The sequence below is a fragment of the Triticum urartu genome, chromosome 5A (assembly GCF_056163025.1).
Source record: "Triticum urartu cultivar PI428250 chromosome 5A, HENAU_Tu73, whole genome shotgun sequence".
Classification (NCBI taxonomy): Eukaryota; Viridiplantae; Streptophyta; class Magnoliopsida; order Poales; family Poaceae; genus Triticum; species Triticum urartu.
The window spans coordinates 651815240-651834462 of NC_141877.1; the positions used below are offsets into that span (position 1 = coordinate 651815240).

Below are 19223 nucleotides of genomic sequence, written 5' to 3' on the forward strand. Positions count from 1 at the left end.
CTCTGTTGCCTTTGGAGGGCGGCTTCTGCTGGCCAGGCCGAGAGCTTCTAAATCCGGCGTTTACTGCCATGCTCTTCGGGTTGTCTTCTTTATTCCGGCGCTTATTCTTGCTGCGTCGTGATTTCCCGTTTCCATCCCTGACATCGGATGTACTTGGGTCGCTGGTGCTGCATCAGGCTAACCAGCTGTCCTCGCCCACGCAAAAACGGGTCATGAGGCTTGTTAATGCTGCCATTGTTCTCGGCTTTTCTTGACCGAGGTGTCTGGCAAGCCATTCGTCTCGAACACTATGCTTGAAAGCTGCTAAGGCTTCAGCGTCCGGACAGTCGACTATTTGGTTCTTTTTAGTGAGGAACCTGTTCCAAAGTTTTTGGGCTGACTCACTGGGTTGTTGAGTTATATGACTTAAATCGTCTGCATCCGATGGTCGGACATATGTCCCTTGAAAATTTGCCCGAAAGGCATCTTCGAGCTCTTCCCAGCTTCCGATGGAGTTTTCGGGGAGGCTTTTGAGCCAGTGCCAAGCTGGCCCTTTGAGCTTGAGGGGTAAGTACTTGATGGCGTGGAGATCATCTCCTCGAGCCATATGGATATGGAGGATGTAGTCCTCAATCCAGACCCCAGGGTCTGTTGTTCCGTCTATGTTTACGGGTTTGAATCCCTCTGGAAATTCATGATCCAGCACCTCGTCGGTGAAACATAGAGGGTGTGCGGCACCCCTGTATTTGGGTGTACCGTGGTGTTCGGATGTTTGTTGTGTTGCATTGTATGTTGGAGCGTGCTTGCATGGTCCATAGATGTATCTGGTTGCGCCGTCCTTTTGATGCGAGCCCTTATGCGGATCGCGTACTGGTTTATGTGCGGCGTCGTTTGCCGCTTTATGTTGGCTATGAGGTCGTCTATCCGACCGGATGGCCTTTTTATTTTTTAATTGTGGAGGATCTAAGGCCTCCTCATCAAATTCAGGTAGCAACTTTCGCTTCGCATAGCTCTTGGTGTGGCGATTAATGTCGTACTTCGCTACAGTGTTGAGTACTTCACTCCATTTGATTTTGAGTGTGTCTTGTGCAGCCCTGAGCCTTTGCTTCTGTTTTTTCAGGCTCCTCGCCGTGGCAAAAGCCTTTGGTGGGCGTTATGTTGCTCCTGGCGCCTGTCCGGTGTGATGTCGTCCGGACTATTATCTTCGACGGAGTCGGGTTGTTCGGTTTGATTCCCCATGTTGCCCTGGTCGGGCGATGGTTCACCCTGCTCTATCGCTGGGTCTATATGATCGTTATTTCTACCGAGGCGGGATTTGGAGCGGCGTTTACGCCGCCGCTTTGACTGCTTCTCGAGGGAACAACCCCTTGCTGCGTCCTTCCGTTCCTCATTGTTGTTTTCTTTGGGTGTGTCCACCATGTATACGTCATGTGATGAAGTGGGCGTCCAGTGCTCTGCGGGAAGTGGTTCCTATTCGTCTCCTGCATCGTCGTCCATACCGTCGATGTCTTCAGAGTCGAAGTCGAGCATGTCGGTTAAGTCATCGACAGTGGCTACTAAGTGGGTGGTGGGTGGGCGGCGAATTTCTTCGTCGTCCGCATCCCAATCCTGTCGGACATAGTTCGGCCAGGACTCTCCTGACAAGGAGAGAGAGCTTAATGAGTTCAGTATGTCGCCGAAGGGTGAGTGCTGAAAAATATCCGCGGAGGTAAACTCCATGATCGGCGCCCAATCGGATTTGACAGGAACGGGCGCAGGCGGTTCGGAGTCCGTGGCCGGAGAAGGATCCGGCAGTTTGGCAACACGGCTCTCGTGAAGGGTAAGGACGATATTCGGCTCGATCGCCGCTGAGGATACGACCTCCGTGGCGGGGTCTATCCACCCGTCCATGGATGGCGCAACTGGCTCCGAATTTATGGTCGGAGCGGCTGCCGGTGTGATTTCTTGAACACTGTCCGATGGTAGAGCTAAATCGTACTCATCGTGACCGCGTGGCGCACAAGGCAGGGGCTCGAATCCGTCGAAGAATCAAGTCTTCGCGGATATCGGCCGTGTAGTTTAAACTTCCAAACCTGACCTGGTGGCCAGGGGCGTAGCTTTCGATCTGCTCCAGATGGCCAAGCGAGTTGGCCCGCAGTGTGAATCCGCCGAACACAAAGATCTGTCCGGGGAGAAAAGTCTCACCCTGGAATGCATCGCTATCGACGATAGTAGGAGCCATCAAGCCTAACGGCGACGACACAGAGGAACTCTCAATGAAAGCACCAATGTCGGTGTCAAAACCGGCGGATCTCGGGTAGGGGGTCCCGAACTGTGCGTCTAAGGCGGATGGTAGCAGGAGGCAGGGGACACGATGTTTTACCCAGGTTCGGGCCCTCTTGATGGAGGTAAAACCATACGTCCTGCTTGATTTATTCTAGATGATATGAGTATTACAAGAGTTGATCTACCACGAGATCGGAGAGACTAAACCCTAGAAGCTAGCCTATGGTATGATTGTATGTTGTCCTACGGACTAAAACCCTCCGGTTTATATAGACACCGGAAGGGGTTAGGGTTACACAAGGTCGGTTACAAAGGAGGAGATATCCATGTCCGTACTGCCTGGCTTGCCTTCCACGCCAAGTAGAGTCCCATCCGGGCACGAGACAAAGTCTTCAATTTTGTATCTTCATAGTCCAACAGTCCGGTCAAAGGATATAGTCCGGCTGTTCGGAGACCCCCTAATCCAGGACTCCCTCAACGACTGCGGCCCCAGGATGCTGGTCCTTAGGCACGTGCACGAAGACTCCTCGGCTGTCATCGACAAGGTCAGGCCGGGTCCGGTATCGGAGCGGCAACAACGGCGTGTCGACGGCTTTCTGGCGGTGGCAATGTCGTTCGTTGGTCCATGGACCTTGATGTAATCTTTATTATATTTGAGGTGCTTTGTACTTCCAATGAATCTTTATAATAGATCTAATCCTTTTCGCAAAAAAAGGACCGGGGACAAAACTGCATACGATTACAAGGGAAATGAAATAAACCCACATAACAAAATTCAAAAATATGATGAAGGCTAAATGCCATAGCCATCGTACGGCGCTGTGAAATGTCCAGAAATTCGAAGGAAGGCGGAAAAAAATTGAGTCACCTGGAAAATTCACCACGAATCACAGCGCGAGATTGGGCTGCCAATAAATTGGAGTGAAAGCAAATTGTAATTAGTTGGCAGCAAAATAGAATTCTTTATTCCTGTATTTATACCTGTTGAAACCCATCTCATTCTAAGCTCGTACGAGTCCATAGCTTGTTTCAACACTCGTCTTTCCCATTAGTTGAAATTATTTGGCAGAAAATAGAATTATTTATTTCTGTGTTTTTTTTAGTGTTTATTCCTATATTTATACCTGTTGAAACCCATCTCATTATAAGGTAGTAGGTCGAGTCCATAGCTTGTTTCACGCTCCTCTTTCCCATTGTAGAGGCGCCGCCGTTACCATTTCTAGCTATCATCAGTTCTCTCGCCAATATCCTTGTGTTGTGTTGTTGTGCTCCTGACACTGCAACAGCGGCTACCTGAGCTCAACTGTTACCTTGATGGAGAAGACCACGTCGTCGTGGTTCCATGTGCAAGCGGCAGCGGCGGCGGCCTCGCCGGATCTGTCGCTGACGATGTCCCCAGCGGACAGCAGCCAAGACCGGAACGAGGAGGTGGCACCGACGGCGCGCGTGGACGGCAGGACGGTGCGGCTGTTCCAGTGCCTCTTCTGCGACAAGACGTTCCTCAAGTCGCAGGCGCTCGGCGGCCACCAGAACGCCCACCGCAAGGACCGCCTCGCCGGATTCCTCTGCGACCCCTACAACAAGGACAGCCCATTCGGGGGCGCCGCCGTCGAGGGGACTTCCACCGGGACGACCTGCGATTCAAGCGCCGGCCGGTCCATGTGCACTTCCGTGGTCTCGCACGGTGGTGGCGTGGACGCGGCGCCAGCCTCCCATGCCTGCAAGCCAGAGAGGTGGGGGCGAGCCGGTGGCGCTCCACGCTTGGCGGAGCACACGCTGCTCCAGGACCCGTTCCCTGGCCGCGACGGCGTGGCGGGCTGGTCAAGGGCCTCCGATGCAAGTGGCGCCGGCGAGGCTCTGGACCTGGAGCTGCGCCTCTAGCCAGGCTGCTCTCATATTGCGCAGGTGATTTCATTTTGAGACAATACCTTTTTCCCAATCGTCGCAGCGCAAGTTCTTGTATCGACCGTGTCCTCGTGGGGAGAAGATTTCCATTTGAAAAATTAGAGACGCGATGCGGCCGGTTTAGACTCAGATTTCTTACGAATAACGATGCTGTTGCAGTGTCCTAATTAAAGCAAGACTTGAGGAGTTTCCGTCTGGAAGCTGAAGATGCTGCTTAGTAATCCGAGGCCTTGGCTATTTTGTATGAATAGCCAGTTAATCCAAGGAAGACTTGAGGAGTCCGGACGCTGAAGATGGCGAGACGACATGAATATATGCATGGGTATGCCTGCAGCTACGCAAGGATTGCAAACTCAAAAAGAATTCGGATTGTTGGAAGAAAACTGTCTTTAGGTTGTCTTTCTGTACCGTAATAAGCAGTAGATGAATACTGCTTTATTGGTCGTTTCCACCCCTACTAATTTTATCGTAATGAACTATGTTATGGCGGCTTGTTAATGGAAATCAACGGGTCGGTGGACTACTAATTTTGCCAGTGAACTATGGTATGCGTCGTGCGCAGGACGGACGATGGACCAAACAAGCAAACTCTCTGTTGCTTAATTTGGGCAAAAGTAGTTTCATGTTTCAGCAAGTGAGAGGTTACCACATGCGTCATGCGTGACAAGCTGGCCAGTTGTTCTCCGTATCTCTTTCTCCACCCATGTGATTCCACGAGTGTACTACAGTAATAGTATGTTTATATGGGCCAAAAAGGCACAAGTGGCGCAGCGGAGTGGAGTGTAGTGACTCAGATGCCGGTGCCGACGACAAGAGCACTGGATGCTCTCCCTGTCGCCCTCGCTGAAGTACTATAGCTTAGGACTGATTGTTGATTGGTTTTCAGATAGCTTACCGCCGTTTGGATAATCAGATGATGCCCGCAATGTTGTTGCGGGAATATTTTGTAATACTAGTATATTTTAGTGAGATTTATTGTGTTGTATTATTGTATAGTTGTAAAATATTCATTAAATATAAATATCATATACAACAATAACGACAACGACAAAATCTTTAGTCCCAAACAAGTTGGGGTAGGTTAGAGGTGAAACCTATAAGATCTCGCAATCAATTGATGGCTCTGGCATATGAATTACAAGGTTCCACGCACCCCTGTCCATAGTTAGTTCTTTGGTGATACTCCAATCCTTCACGTCCTTCTTAACGAACTCCCTTCTTTAGACAAGCTTCTCTTCAATTGGTGCTACCCCAACTCTATCTTATATATCATCATTCCAGACTCGATCCTTCGTCGTGTGGCCACACATCCATCTCAACATACGCATCTCCGCCACACCTAACTTTTCAACACGTCACCTTTTAATCGGCCAACACTCAGCGCCATACAACATTGCAGGTCGAACCGTCGTCCTGTAGAACTTGACTTTAACCTTTTGTGGCACTCTCTTATCACAGACAATGCTAGAAGCTTGGCACCACTTCATCCATCCGGCTTTGATTATACCCTCAACCTCCTGCAGCATTGACCCCAAATATCAAAAGGTGTCCTTCTGAGACACCAGCTGCCCATCAAGGCTAACCTCCTCCTCCTCACACCTACTAGTACGGAAACCACACATCATGTAGTTGGTTTTAGTTCTACTAAGCCTAAACCCTTTTGATTTCAAGGTTTGTCTCTCTAACTCTAACTTCCTATTTACCCCAGTCTGACTATCATTAACTAGCACCACATCATCCACAAAGAGCATACACCATGGGATATCTCTTTGTATATCGCTTGTGACCTCATCCACCAGCAAGGCAAAAAGATAAGGGCTCAAAACTGACCCCTGATTATATCCTATCCTAATCGGGAAGTCATCAGTGTCGACATCACTTGTTAGAACACTTGTCACAACATTATCGTACATGTCCTTGATGAGTGTAATGTACTTTGTTGGGACTTTGTGTTTTCCAAGGCCCACCACACGGCGGTATCTTATCAGAGGCCTTCTCCATGCCAATGAATACCATATGCAAGTCCTTCTTTGGTCCCTATATCTCTCCATAAGTTGTCGTACCAAGAAGTTGGCTTCCATGATCGACCTCCCAGGCATGAAATCAAACTGATTTTTGGTCACGCTTGTCATTCTTCTTAAGTGGTGCTCAATGACTCTTTCCCATGGCTTCATTATATGGCTCATCAGCTTAATTTCACGGTAATTAGTACAACTCTGAACATCCCCCTTATTCTTGAAGAGTGGTACTAATATACTCTGTCTACCTTCTTCTGGCATCTTGTTTGCTCGAAAAATGAAGTTGAAAAGCTTGATTAGCCATACTATCGCTATGTCTCTAAGGCCTTCCATACCTCATTTGGGATATAATCAGGGCCCATCGCCTTGCATCCATTCATCCTTTTTAAAGTCTCCTTGACATCATACTCCTGGATTTTCTGCACAAAACGTATGATGGTCTCATCAAAGGAGTCATCCAGTTCAATGGTAGAACTCTCATTCACCCCATTGAATAGCTTGTCGAAATACTCGTGCCATATATGTTTAATCTCCATGTCCTTCACCAGGAGTTGGTCTGCTTCGTCCTTGATGCATTTGACTTGGCCAATATCCCTCGTCTTCCTCTCTGGAATCTTGGCCATCTTATATATCTCCCTTTCGCCTTCCTTCATGCCTAGCCATTGGTAGAGGTCCTCATACACCCGACCCCTTGCTTCACAGACAGCTCACTTTGCAGCATTCATCGCTATGTTGTACTTCTCTATGTTGTCTGCACTCCTATCCAGGTATAGGCACCTGAAACAATCTTTCTTCTCTTTAATCGCCTTCTGAACATCATCATTCCACCACCAGGTATCCTTATATATCCTTGCTTCTCCTTCACCTGGACACTCCAACCTCCTCCGAGGCCACCTTATAAAATGCAAGTCATTGATACATCTCCCTCGGATCTGCTTTTCCAAACTCTTTTGACCTTGTTTTGGACTCTAATTTGCATGATTTGAACGGAACAAACCCGGACTGACGTTGTTTTCAACAGAATTGCGTTGGTGTTATTTTTGTGCAGAAATAAAAGTTCCCGGAATGACCTGAAAATTTACGGAGAATATTTTTCGAATAAATAAGAAATATTGGCGAAAGAATCAACCAGAGGGGACCCACCAGCTATCCACAAGGGTGTGGGGCGCGGCCCCCTAGGGCGTGCCCCCTACCTTGTGGGTCCCCTGGACCTCCACCGACCTCAACTCCAACTCTATATATTCATATTTGGGAAGAAAAAAATCAGAGAGAAGGATTCATCACATTTTACAATACGGAGCCGCCGTCACCCCCTGTTCTTCATCGGGAACGCAGATCTGGAGTCCGTTCGGGGCTATAGAGAGGGGAAATCGTTGCCATCATCATCAGTAACCTTCCTCCACCACCAATTTCATGATGCTCACCGCCGTGCATGATTAATTCCATCATAGGCTTGCTGGACGGTGATGGGTTGGATGAGATTTATCATGCAATTAAGTTAGTTTTGTTAGGGTTTGATCCCTAGTATCCACTATATTCTGAGATTGATGTTGCTATGAGTTTGCTATGCGTAATGCTTGTCACTAGGGCCCAAGTGCCATGATTTTTGATCTGAACCTATTATGTTTTCGTGAATATATTTGTGTTCTTGATACGAACTTGCAAGTTGTAGACACCTATTACGAGTTATGATCCACATACCCCAAGGTGAGAGTAATTGGGATTCATTCCGGTGATTACCGTAGTTTGAGGAGTTCATGTATTCCCTAAGTGCTAATGCTTTGTTCTGGTTCTCTATTAAAAGGAGGCCTTAATATCCCTTAGTTTCCATTAGGATCCCGCTGCCACGGGAGGGTAGGACAAAAGATGTCATGGAAGTTCTTTTCTATAAGCACGTATGACTATATACGGAATACATGCCTACATTATATTGATTAATTGGAGCTAGTTCCGTGTCACCCTAGGTTATAACTATTGCATGATGAATGCCATCCGACATATTTATACATCACTAATCCATTGCCTGCGAGTTCGTTTCCATTGCCACTGTTACGATTGTTACAAAACTGCTACCGTTACTTTCGCCACTGTTACCGTTACTTCCATACTACTTTGCTACAAATATTAAGTCTTTCAGACGTGGTTGAATTGACAACTCAGCTGCTAATACTCCAGAATAATCTTTGGCTCCCCTTGTGTCAAATCAATAAATTTGGGTTGAATACTCTAGCCTTGAAAACTGTTGTGATCCCCTATACTTTGTGGGTTATCAAGACCTTTTTCTGGCGCCGTTGCCGGGGAGCATAGCTCTATTCTCTGAGTCACTTGGGATTTATATCTATTGATCACTATGAGCTATCTAAAAGACAACAAAACCAATATCTATCCCTCTACTACGAGGGGAGGTAAGGAACTGCCATCTAGCTCTGCACTTGATTCACCTTCTGTTTTGAGTAAACTTGCAACCACTACTAGGGAAAACCTTATACATAGAGGTATAGCAGTAGCGCTGGCTAAAACAGGGCGCTACTGCTACCTACTAGTAGCGCGTTTTAATAAAGCGCGCTATAACTACATATATAGTAGTAGCGCGTCTGCTGGAAAAAGCGCTACCACTATAATTTCCCACCATGTTGGCGGTAGGCTAGGAATAGTAGTAGTGATGCCACATAAAGCGCGTTACCACTAAGTGTGTTGTAGCAGCGTGTTTCCTGGATAGAGCGCTACTGCTAACAAAGAAAATAAAATGGAAAAATAGAAAAGTAAATGAAAATGAAAGAAGTAGGAAAAAGTGAAATGAAAAAAAGAAAATGTAAAGATAAAAAAGAAAACAAAGGAGAAAGGCATAGCAGTAGCGCGTTTTACAAGAGCGCTATAGCTACGTTCCTTAGATAAAAGGAAAAGGAAAATAAATAACTGCTTCCTATAGCACTAGCACATTTTGCTAGAAACTACTATAACTAACTTAGCTATAGCACATTTTTCTACAGCCGCTACTACTAATTTGACTTAACAACCCGCAGGCTCAAAATTTTGCTAAGTCCTTTCCCCCTATCCCCCTGTTCCCCCAACTCCTCTGTCGCCGCTGTCGATCGCACACGCCCTCGACCTCACCGCCGCCGCCCTCAAACTCACCACCGCCGCCCACTAGTAGAAAAAGGGGGCTTTGGTCCAGGCCGGGTAACCCCATTAGTCCCAGTTCAGTCCAGAACCGGGACCAATGGGTGCATTAGTCCCGGTTCATGCGGCTAAGGCATTAGTCTCGGTTCACCTGGGCCCTTTAGTCCCGGTTCATGCCACGAACCGGGACTAAAGGGTGCGATGCCCATTAGTCCCGGTTGGTGGCACCAACCGGGACTAAAGGTCTAACCTTTAGTACCGGTTGGTGCCACCAACCGGGACTAATGGCCTTTGAGGCATTAGTACCGGTTCATGGCACGAACCGGTACTAAAGGTCCAATTTTCAAACTCTCCCCCCGGTGGACCGCCTTTTCAGTTTTAGAAAAAACAAAAGAAAATGATGGAAATGTCAAAAAAATAAAATAAAATAAGTTTCCCATGTGATATTTGGTCTAGTTGTTGGGAAAATTTACAAATATGAATTTCGACTTTATTTACAAAATCTCTCTGGAATTTGTAAAATGGGCATAACTTTTGCATACGAACTCGCATTAAAAAGTTTTTTATATGAAAAATCATCTACTCGAAAAGTTACATCTGATGGAGACCACCTACCGCCTGTTTGCAAATTTGTAGAATCTTCAAATTCCAAAAGGAAAAAAAGTTATGCTCAAATTTCAGTTTTTTTTAAAGTTTCATTAAATCTGGTCAAACTATGGTCAAACTACTTATTCAAGAAGTATTAGTGTTACTAAATAATTATTCAAGAATATTAGTGTTATTAAATAATTATTTTAGTTTTTTTGAATTTTGATCAAATCTGGTCAAACTATGGTCAAACTGTGGTCAAACAATGGTCAAACTACTTATTCAAGAAATATTAGTGTTACTAAATAATTATTGTTTTTTAGAACAATAGTTTCAAACTCAAATAGTGATATGTGTGACTTCATGCTCAAGCTAAAATCCTGAGGGTTAATAGGATTAACATCTTACTATTGTCAGGAAAACAACGAGTGCAGACTTGGAAACGAGGGAGAATAGAACCTGGAAGTTAAGCGTGCTCAGGCTGGGGGAGTGGGAGGATGGGTGACCGTCCGGGAAGTTAGATGATTTGGAATGATGAGGGGTGATTAGAGATTAAATTGAGCAGTGATGAGAGGGGTGATTAGAGATCAGAGGTTAAAATAAATCAGAAATTTGAAAATAAAAAAGTTTCAAAAAAATTTCAAAAAAAAATTCAAAAAAAATCAAAAAAATTACCTTTAGTACCGGTTGGTGTTACCAACCGGGACTAAAGGTGGACCTCCAGGCAGCGGCCATGTGGAGGGCCTTTAGTCCCGGTTCTGGTTTGAACCGGGACTAAAGGGTCAGGGCATTAGTATCGACCCTTTAGTCCCGGTTCAAGAACCGGGACTAAAGGCCCTTATGAACCGGGACTGCAGGCCCTTTTTCTACTACTGGTCCGAGGCCGCCCTCGACCTCACCGCCACCACCCTCGACCTCACCGCCATCACCCGAGCCCGCCCAGGACCGCCGCCGCCCGAGCCCAAGCCCGCCCTCGCCGCCCCTGCCTTCGTCGCCGAGCACCTCCCCGCCACCGCCTCTCCCCTCTCTGTAAGCCCCCACCCCCTTCTCTCTCTCTGCATTTTCTTCCTGGCATGTTAATTAGTAGTAGTAGTAGATGTTAATTAGTAGTAGGGTTCATAGATAATGTTTTTTAGTAGTAGTAGTAGATGTTAATTCGTAGTAGTGGTGGCACTAGTTAACTAGGGCAGTAGGGTTAATAGTAGATGTTTTTTAGTTAGGGTAATAATAGATTTTAAGTTGTAGATAATGTAGATGTTAATTAGTTCAGTAGGGTTTAGTTTTTGAATTGAGTTTGTTTAACTACATGTTAATTAGGGCAGTACGGTTTAGTTTAGAGTAAAATTTAGTTCAGTAGTTAACTAAATATAATCTATATTTGGTTTTTGAATATCGTTTGAGAGAGCATGAGATTTGTGTAGATTTTCTTGAAGTGTCAAACACTAGTAGATGAAAATTTGAAGTGGTCAAGATATATGCAAATTCCTCAATTGTGTTTGCTCATGTTTATCTATTGTTGTAGTTTCTCATGTACATATTCTTAAGTGGTCATGTTATATATTTTCATTGAAGTGGTTCGATTGTGCCCAAGTGGCCTTTTGTTGTTTCCATGGAATGAAGTCGAGTTGCCTATGTTTTGCCGGAATGTTGAATTATTTCTGTTCTGGTAAATTTCAGGTGCTCGATTTGTCCACTTTTTAGCAAAGGTCATGCCGTAATTTTCCGTGAATTTTGGCATAACTTGTGCTACAAACTAGGACATATCGAGTGCCAGGGATTTGCCGCACCACAAACGAGTCAACGTTCCTACAAAACATAGGCTTTTTTCGTCATTATTCATTTTATTAGGTCTAGAATTAGTTGACTAGATTTAGTCGTAGGAAACATGGCTAGCAATGATGAAGGACAGTGTTCTAGTGATTGCGTCGCTGTCTACCGGGCGGCAGACGAATTTTTGAACCTTGCCAATGATCAACGGGTGTTCTTGCTGGTCCCACCTGTCGCATCGGAGACTGAGACCGACATCCAGTCCGGTGCTGAGACCGGGACCGGCGCTGTGACTGGCACCGAGTCTGGCGGATCCGGTATAGAACCGAAACCAAAGAGGCAACAACGCCTAAACCAGCTCATCACTACTAGACTAGTGGTGACGGAGGTGGATGATACGTCCATTTTGCATCATGTTTTCTTAATGTTATTTATAATGTTTTTATCCATAATAATGCTTTTTGGAGTAATTCTAATGCCTTTTCTATCATAATTTGTAAGGAACACACCAAGAGGGAGAATTCCGACAGCTAGAAATCTGGACCTGGAAAAGCTACGTCAGGCCACCTATTCTGCACAACTCCAAATGAGCTGAAACTTCACAGAGATTTTTTATGGATTATTCACTACGGGAAACAGCTAATTTGCCGTCAGTGGACATCTTTGCCATCGGCTTTTCGTCGGGGCAGACGGCAAAGAGCTGTTTTGCCGTCTGCAGCTGACGGCAAAGAATGACTAATGGCAAAACATATTTTGCCGTCTGCATTTTTTATTACAGACGGCAAAGTAGTCTTTGCCGTCTACATTTTTATTACTGACAGCAATGATCATGCTTTTCCGTCTACAAATAAATACACAGACGGCAAAGACTTTGCCGTCAGCGTTTTTTATTACAGACGGCAAAGTATGACATTTGCCGTCTGTAATAAAAAAAGCGGACGGCGAAGACATACTTTGCCGTCTGTATAAAAAACATAGACGGCAAAGAAGAAGCACACCACGCGGATCGATCCCACGGATCGATGACATGGCGGTCCCTCCAAACGCACGCAGCCCTACCCATCCTAACACACCCACTAACCCAAGCCCACAGCCCCACCCACCCACCCACCAACGCACGCACACCACACAACCACTCACACCACGGAGCCCACAACGGGCCATCCTGACACACCCACGCACGAAGCCCATGCCACCACACATCCATGGCCGGCGGGGGCAAGCAGGCCATCCGCGCGGGCGGTGAGCAGGGAGGCCGCACGGGCAGGGAGCAGGGCGGCCGCTCGGGCAGCAAGATTGGCAGATGCGCGGGCGGGGAGCAGGGCGGCCGCGCGAGCAGCGAGCTTGGTGGATGAGCGGGTGATGAGCATGGCGGCCGTGCGGGCGGCAAGCATGGCGCGCGGCGGCGAGCTTAGCGGATGCGCAGGCGACGAGCATGGCGGACGTGCGGGCGAGGAGCATGGCGCGTGGCGGCGGCTCACTCCACCATCAACTGCTCAGCGCAGGAGTGCGGCGGCTTCTTCCCTCGGGCGCGCGGCGGCCTCTTCCCTCGAGCATGGCGCGTGACGGCCACTACAGAGGAGCTCCTCCCTCCGGCATCGGGCACCCGATGCTGCACTGGCATGTGGCGGTGCCCCTCTGTCTCTCTCTCTCTCCAGGAACCAGCAAGCACGGCCGAGTGAGCGGCACGGGCGAGCGTGGCTTTCCAGTGGCGCGGTGAGCAGGGCGAGGCGGCGGTAGTGGTGTCCTTGTCCCCGGCGAGAAGAAGGACGGCCGGCGGTGAAGTACCTATTGCTGCGATGGACTTGATTGCTTTTCCATTTTAGTTTCCAGGGGTCCTTGTGTAAATTTTCAGGACAGATTTGTAACTTGTCTGTAACTCCACCGATGATGAATGCAAGACAGCATGACCGTGTCGAATCAAAATCTTTGTGAGCTGAACCTGTTTTGGTTTGTTATTCGTGTGTCCGGCGAGATGCACTGCTCGGACCTGACTTTTAAAAAAAATGAAAAAACAATCTTTGCCATCTATACTTTAGTCTGGCTAACGACAAAGCATACGTTTTGGCTGATGGTAAAGAACACGTTTTTTGCCGTCTGTTATTTTTGCGGCAGACAGCAAAACCGTATTGACTAACGGCAAAATCTTTGCCGTCATCTCGACAAAAAGCTGACGGCAAAGTATTCTTTGCCGGCTTATCTTTGCCGTCTGAGTTTGCCGTCTGCTTCCTGACGGCAAAATCTTTGCCGTCTGGATTTGGGTCTTTGCCGTCTGTGATCCACAGAAGGCAAATTACCTGTTTGCTGTAGTGATTTAAGAAATACTAGAGCTAATAAACACCAGAGGGGGGCCACCAGGTGGGCACAACCCACCTGGGCGCGCCAGGCCCCCCGGCGCGCCCTGGTGGGTTGTGGCCTCCTCGGCCCACCTCCGGTGCCCATCTTCTGGTATATATGTCATTTTTACCTATAAAAAAGTAAGAGGAGGACTTTCGTGACGAAGCGCCGCCACCTCGAGGTGGAACTTGGGTAGGAGCACTTTTTCCCTCCGGCTGAGCGATTCCGTCGGGGGAACTTCCCTCCCGGAGGGGGAAATCATTGTCATCATCATCACCAACAACTCTCCCATCTTGGGGAGGACAATCTCCATTAACATCTTCAACAGCACCACCTCGTCTCAAACCCTAGTTCATCTCTTGTGTTCAATCTTGTTACGGGAACTATAGATTGGTGCTTGTGGGTGACTAGTAGTGTTGATTACATCTTTTAGTTGATTACTATATGGTTTATTTGGTGGAAGATTATATGTTCAGATCCATTATGCTATTTAATACTCCTCTGATCATGAAGATGTTTATCATTTGTGAGTAGTTACTTTTGTTCTTGAGGTCACGAGAGAAATCATGTTGCAAGTAATCATGTGAACTTGATATGTGTTTAATATTTTGATAGTATGTATGTTGTTATTCCCTTAGTGGTGTCATGTGAACATCGACTACATGATACTTCACCAAACTTGGGCCTAAGGGAAGGCATTATGGAGTAGCAATTAGATGGTGGGTTGCGAGAGTGACAGAAGCTTAAACCCCAGTTTATGCGCTATTTCGTAAGGGACCGATTGGATCCAAAAGTTTAATGCTATGTGATACGTCTCCAACGTATCTATAATTTTTGATTGTTCCATGTTGTTAGTTATCAATCTTGGATGTTTTATAATCATTTTATATCATTTTTGGTACTAACCTATTGACATAGTGCCAAGTGCTAGTTTCCTGTTTTTTCTCTGTTTTTTACATCACAGAAAATCAATATCAGACGGAGTCCAAATGCCACGAAACTTTATGGAGAATTTTCATGGGCCAAAATGAACACAACAGGCCTTGGCTGCACCTGGGGGTGCCCCGAGGGGGGGCACAACCCACCAGGGCACGCCAGGAGGACCAGGCGCGCCCTGGTGGGTTGTGCCCACCTCGGGTGCCCTCGGACCGCCTCTTTGCTCTATAAATATCCCAAAAATCCCAGAAACCTAGGGGAGTCTATGAAATATTCATCTAGCCACCGCAGAGTCCAGAACCACCAGATCCAATCTAGACACCATCTCGGATGGGGTTCACCAACTCCATTGGTGCCTCTCCGATGATGCGTGAGTAGTTCTTTGTATACCTTCGGCTTCGTAGTTAGTAGCTAGATGGCTTCATCTCTCAATACAATGGTCTCTTGGATATCCATATCATGTAAATCTTTTGCAGTGTGTTTGTTGGGATTCGATGAACTTTGAGTTTATGATCAGATCTATCTTTTTTATATCCATGAAAGTTATTTGAGTTTCTTTGATCTCTTATATGCATGATTGCTTATAGCCTCATATTTCTTCTCCGATATTTGGGTTTTGTTTGGCCAACTTGATCTATTTATCTTGCAATGGGAAGAGGTGCTTTGTAGTGGGTTCGATCTTACAGTGCTTGATCCCAGTGATATAAAGGGAAATGACACGTATGCATCATTGCTACTAAGGATAAAAGGATGGGGTCTATATCTACATAGATAGATCTTGTCTACATCATGTCATCATTCTTATTGCATTACTTTTGTTTCTCCATGAACTTAATACACTAGATGCATGCTGGATAGCGATCGATGTGTGGAGTAATAGTAGTAGATACAGGCAGGAGTCGGTCTACTAATCTTGGATGTGATGCCTATATAATGATCATTGCCTAGATATCATCATAATTATTTGAGGTTCTATCAATTGCCCAATAGTAATTTGTTTACCCACCGCTTGCTATTTCTCTCGAGAGAAGCCACTAGTGAAACCTGCGGCCCCCGGGTCTTCTTTCTCATATATTTGCCTTTGCGATCTATTTTTATTTGCTTTTATTTTCAGATCTATTAATCCAAAACCCAAAAATACCTTTCTACAATTTATTTTATTTGGCATTCGATCTATCAATATTTACAACTTTTTCCAGTCACCCACCAATTTCTGGCACCGTTACCCGAATGGGATTGACAGCCCCTTTAACACGACGAGTTGCGAGGATTTATTATCTGTGTGCAGGGCCATTTACATTGTGTTGCTTGGTTCGATAACCTTGGTTTCATATCTAAGGGAAATACCTTCCGCCGCTATGCTGCATCATCCCTTCCTCTTTCGGGAAATACCGACATAGGTTGAAGCGACATCACTATGGTTAGAATTTAATCTTAATACTTTTCTCGTAGTTGCGGATGCTTGCGGGAGAGTTAATCATAAGTAGGAGGTTTGTTCAAGTAAGAACAACACCTAAGCATCGGACCACCCACATATCAAATTATCAAAGTAGTGAACACAAATCAAAGCAACATGATGAAAGTGACTAGATGAAATTCCCGTGTACCCTCAAGAACGCTTTGCTTATCATAAGAGACTGTTTTGGCCTGTCCTTTGACTCAAAAGGATTGGGCTACCTTGCTGCGCTTTTGTTACTACTATTGTTATTTGCTCGTTACAAATTATCTTGCTATCAAACTACTCCTTTACTTACAATTTCAACACTTACAGACATTACCTTACTGAAAACTACTTGTCATTTCCGTCTGCTCCTCGTTGGGTTCAACACTCTTACTTATCGAAAAGAGCTACAATTGATCCCCTATACTTGTGGGTCATCAAGGCTATTTTCTGGTGCAGTTGCCGGGGAGTGAAGTGCCTTTGGTAAGTGGAATTTGGTAAGGAAACATTTATATAGTGTGCTGAAATTTATTGTCACTTGTTACTATGGAAAACAATCCTTTGAGGAGTTTGTTCGGGGTATCTTCACCTCATTTGGAACCACAATTAGCAAACCCTCAACCTATTGCAACTATTGATAATATTGAATATGAAATTCCTTCGGGTATGGTAGAACAACTGCTAGTTAATCCTTATGCAGGAGATGGAACCGAACATCCTGATATGCACTTGATATATGTGGAACAAATTTGTGGATTGTTTAAGGTTGCAGGTTTACCCAGGGATGAAGTGATGAAAAAGGTTTTCGCTTTATCTTTGAAGGGAAAAAGCATTGGCATGGTGTAGGCTATGCGATGATATTGGATCATGGAATTGGAATAGTTTGAAATTGGAGTTCCACCAAAAAAATTATCCTATGCATCTAGCGTGATCAGAATTATATATATAATTTTTTGCCTCATGAAGGAGAAAGTATCGCTCTAGCTTGGGGGACACTTAAGTCAATGTTATATTCATGCCCCAATCATGAGCCCTCAAGAGAAATTATTATCCAGAATTTTTATGCTTGACTTTCTCGTAATGATCAAACCATGCTTGATACTTCTAGTGCTGGTTCATTTATGAAGAAGACTATTGAATTCCAGTGGGATCTTTTGGAAAGAATTAAATGCAACTCTGAAGATTGGGAACTCGATGAAGGTAAATAGTCAGGTATTAAACTTAAGTATGATTGTGTTAAATCTTTTATGGATACCGAAGCTTTGCAAAAGTTTAGCACTAAATATGGACTTGACTCTGAGATAGTAGCCTCCTTTTGTGAATCATTTTCTACTCATGTTGATCTCCCTAAGAATAAGTGATTTAAATATCACCCACCTATTAAAGAAGAAACTAAAGGACCGGTACCAATTAAAGAAGAAACTATACTTTATAATGTTGATCCAGTTGTTCCTTCTCCTTATATTGAGAAACCACCTTTCCCTGTTAGGATTAAGGAACATGCTAAGGTTTCAACTGTGGTTAACAAAAGCTATATTAGAACACCTAAACCTGATGAACAAATTAAAGTTGAACCTAGTATTGCTATGGTTATAGATCTCCTGGAAGAAGATATTGATGGGCATGCATGTTATTTACTTCTGTGAAGAAGGTGCTAGAATTGCTAAACCTAATAAAAGAGATAAACATAGACCTATGGTTGGCATGCCTGTTATTTCAGTTAAAATAGGAGATCACTGTTATCATGGTTTATGTGACATGGGTGCTAGTGTGAGTGATATTCCTTACACTTTATATGAAGAAATTATGAAGACATAGCACCTGCTGGGATAGAAGAAATAGATGTTACTATTAAACTTGCTAATAGAGACACTATATCACCAATTGGGATTATTAGAGATGTTCAAGTCTTGTGTGGGAAAATAAAATACCCTACTGATTTTCTTGTTCTTGGTTCCCCACAAGATGACTTTTGTCCCATTATCTTTGGTAGACCTTTCTTGAATATAGTTAATTCTAGGATAGATTGTAAGAAACAAATGGTTGGTGTTATCTTTGGTGATGAGTCTCACAAGATTAATTTTTCCAAGTTTAGTAGAAATCATCTTGAAAAAGAACTGCCTAGTAAGGATGAATTAATTGGTCTTGCTTCTATTGCTGTTCCACCTACTGATCCTTTAGAACAATTTTTGCTAGACCATGAAAATGATTTACATATGCATGAAAGAAATGAAATAGATAAGGTTTTCTTCGAACAACGTCCTTTGCTTAAACACAATTTGCCTATTGAAACTCTAGGAGGTCCTGCTCCACCTAAAGGTGATCCTGTGTTTGGATTAAAACAACTGCCAGACACTTTGAAATATGCTTATCTCAATGAAAAGAAGATATATCCTGTTATTATTAGTGCTAACCTTTCAGAAGATGAAGAAGAAAGATTATAGAAAGTTCTAAGGAAGCACCGGGCCGCTATTGGATATACTCTTGATGATATAAAGGGCATTAGTCCCACTCTATGTCACCACAAAATTGCTACCTCTTGAGCACTGCGTTGGGTTTCCCTTCAAGAGGAAAGGGTGATGCAGCAAAGTAGCATAAGTATTTCCCGCAGTTTTTGAGAACAAAGGTATCAATCCAGTAGGAGACTACACACAAGTCACCTCGCACCTACACAAACAAATAAGAACCTCGCAACCAACGCGATAAAGGGGTTGTCAATCCCTTCACGGTCACTTACGTGAGTTAGGTCTGATAGAGATAATAAGATAAATATTTTTAGTATTTTTATGGTATAGATTGGAAAATAAAGATTGCAAACTAAAATAGATTGGAAACTTACATGATGGAAAATAGACCTGGGGGCCATA

At 45.0% G+C, this 19223-nt stretch overlaps 2 protein-coding genes across 2 annotated transcripts; one reads left to right on the forward strand and one right to left on the reverse strand.

Moving 5' to 3' along the window:
- Positions 1-3418: 3418 nt before the first annotated feature.
- Positions 3419-4792, forward strand: LOC125506382 (uncharacterized). Its single transcript, XM_048671204.2, has 2 exons — positions 3419-4149; positions 4309-4792. The coding sequence occupies exon 1, from the start codon at positions 3559-3561 to the stop codon at positions 4123-4125; it is 567 nt and encodes a 188-aa protein (XP_048527161.1). The 5' UTR covers positions 3419-3558; the 3' UTR covers positions 4126-4149; positions 4309-4792.
- Positions 4793-6478: 1686 nt separating this feature from the next.
- On the reverse strand, positions 6479-6820 carry LOC147973784 (uncharacterized). Its single transcript, XM_087524786.1, has one exon. It carries the CDS (start codon positions 6818-6820, stop codon positions 6479-6481), a length of 342 nt encoding a protein of 113 aa, XP_087380912.1.
- Between the last annotated feature and the right edge of the window lie 12403 nt (positions 6821-19223).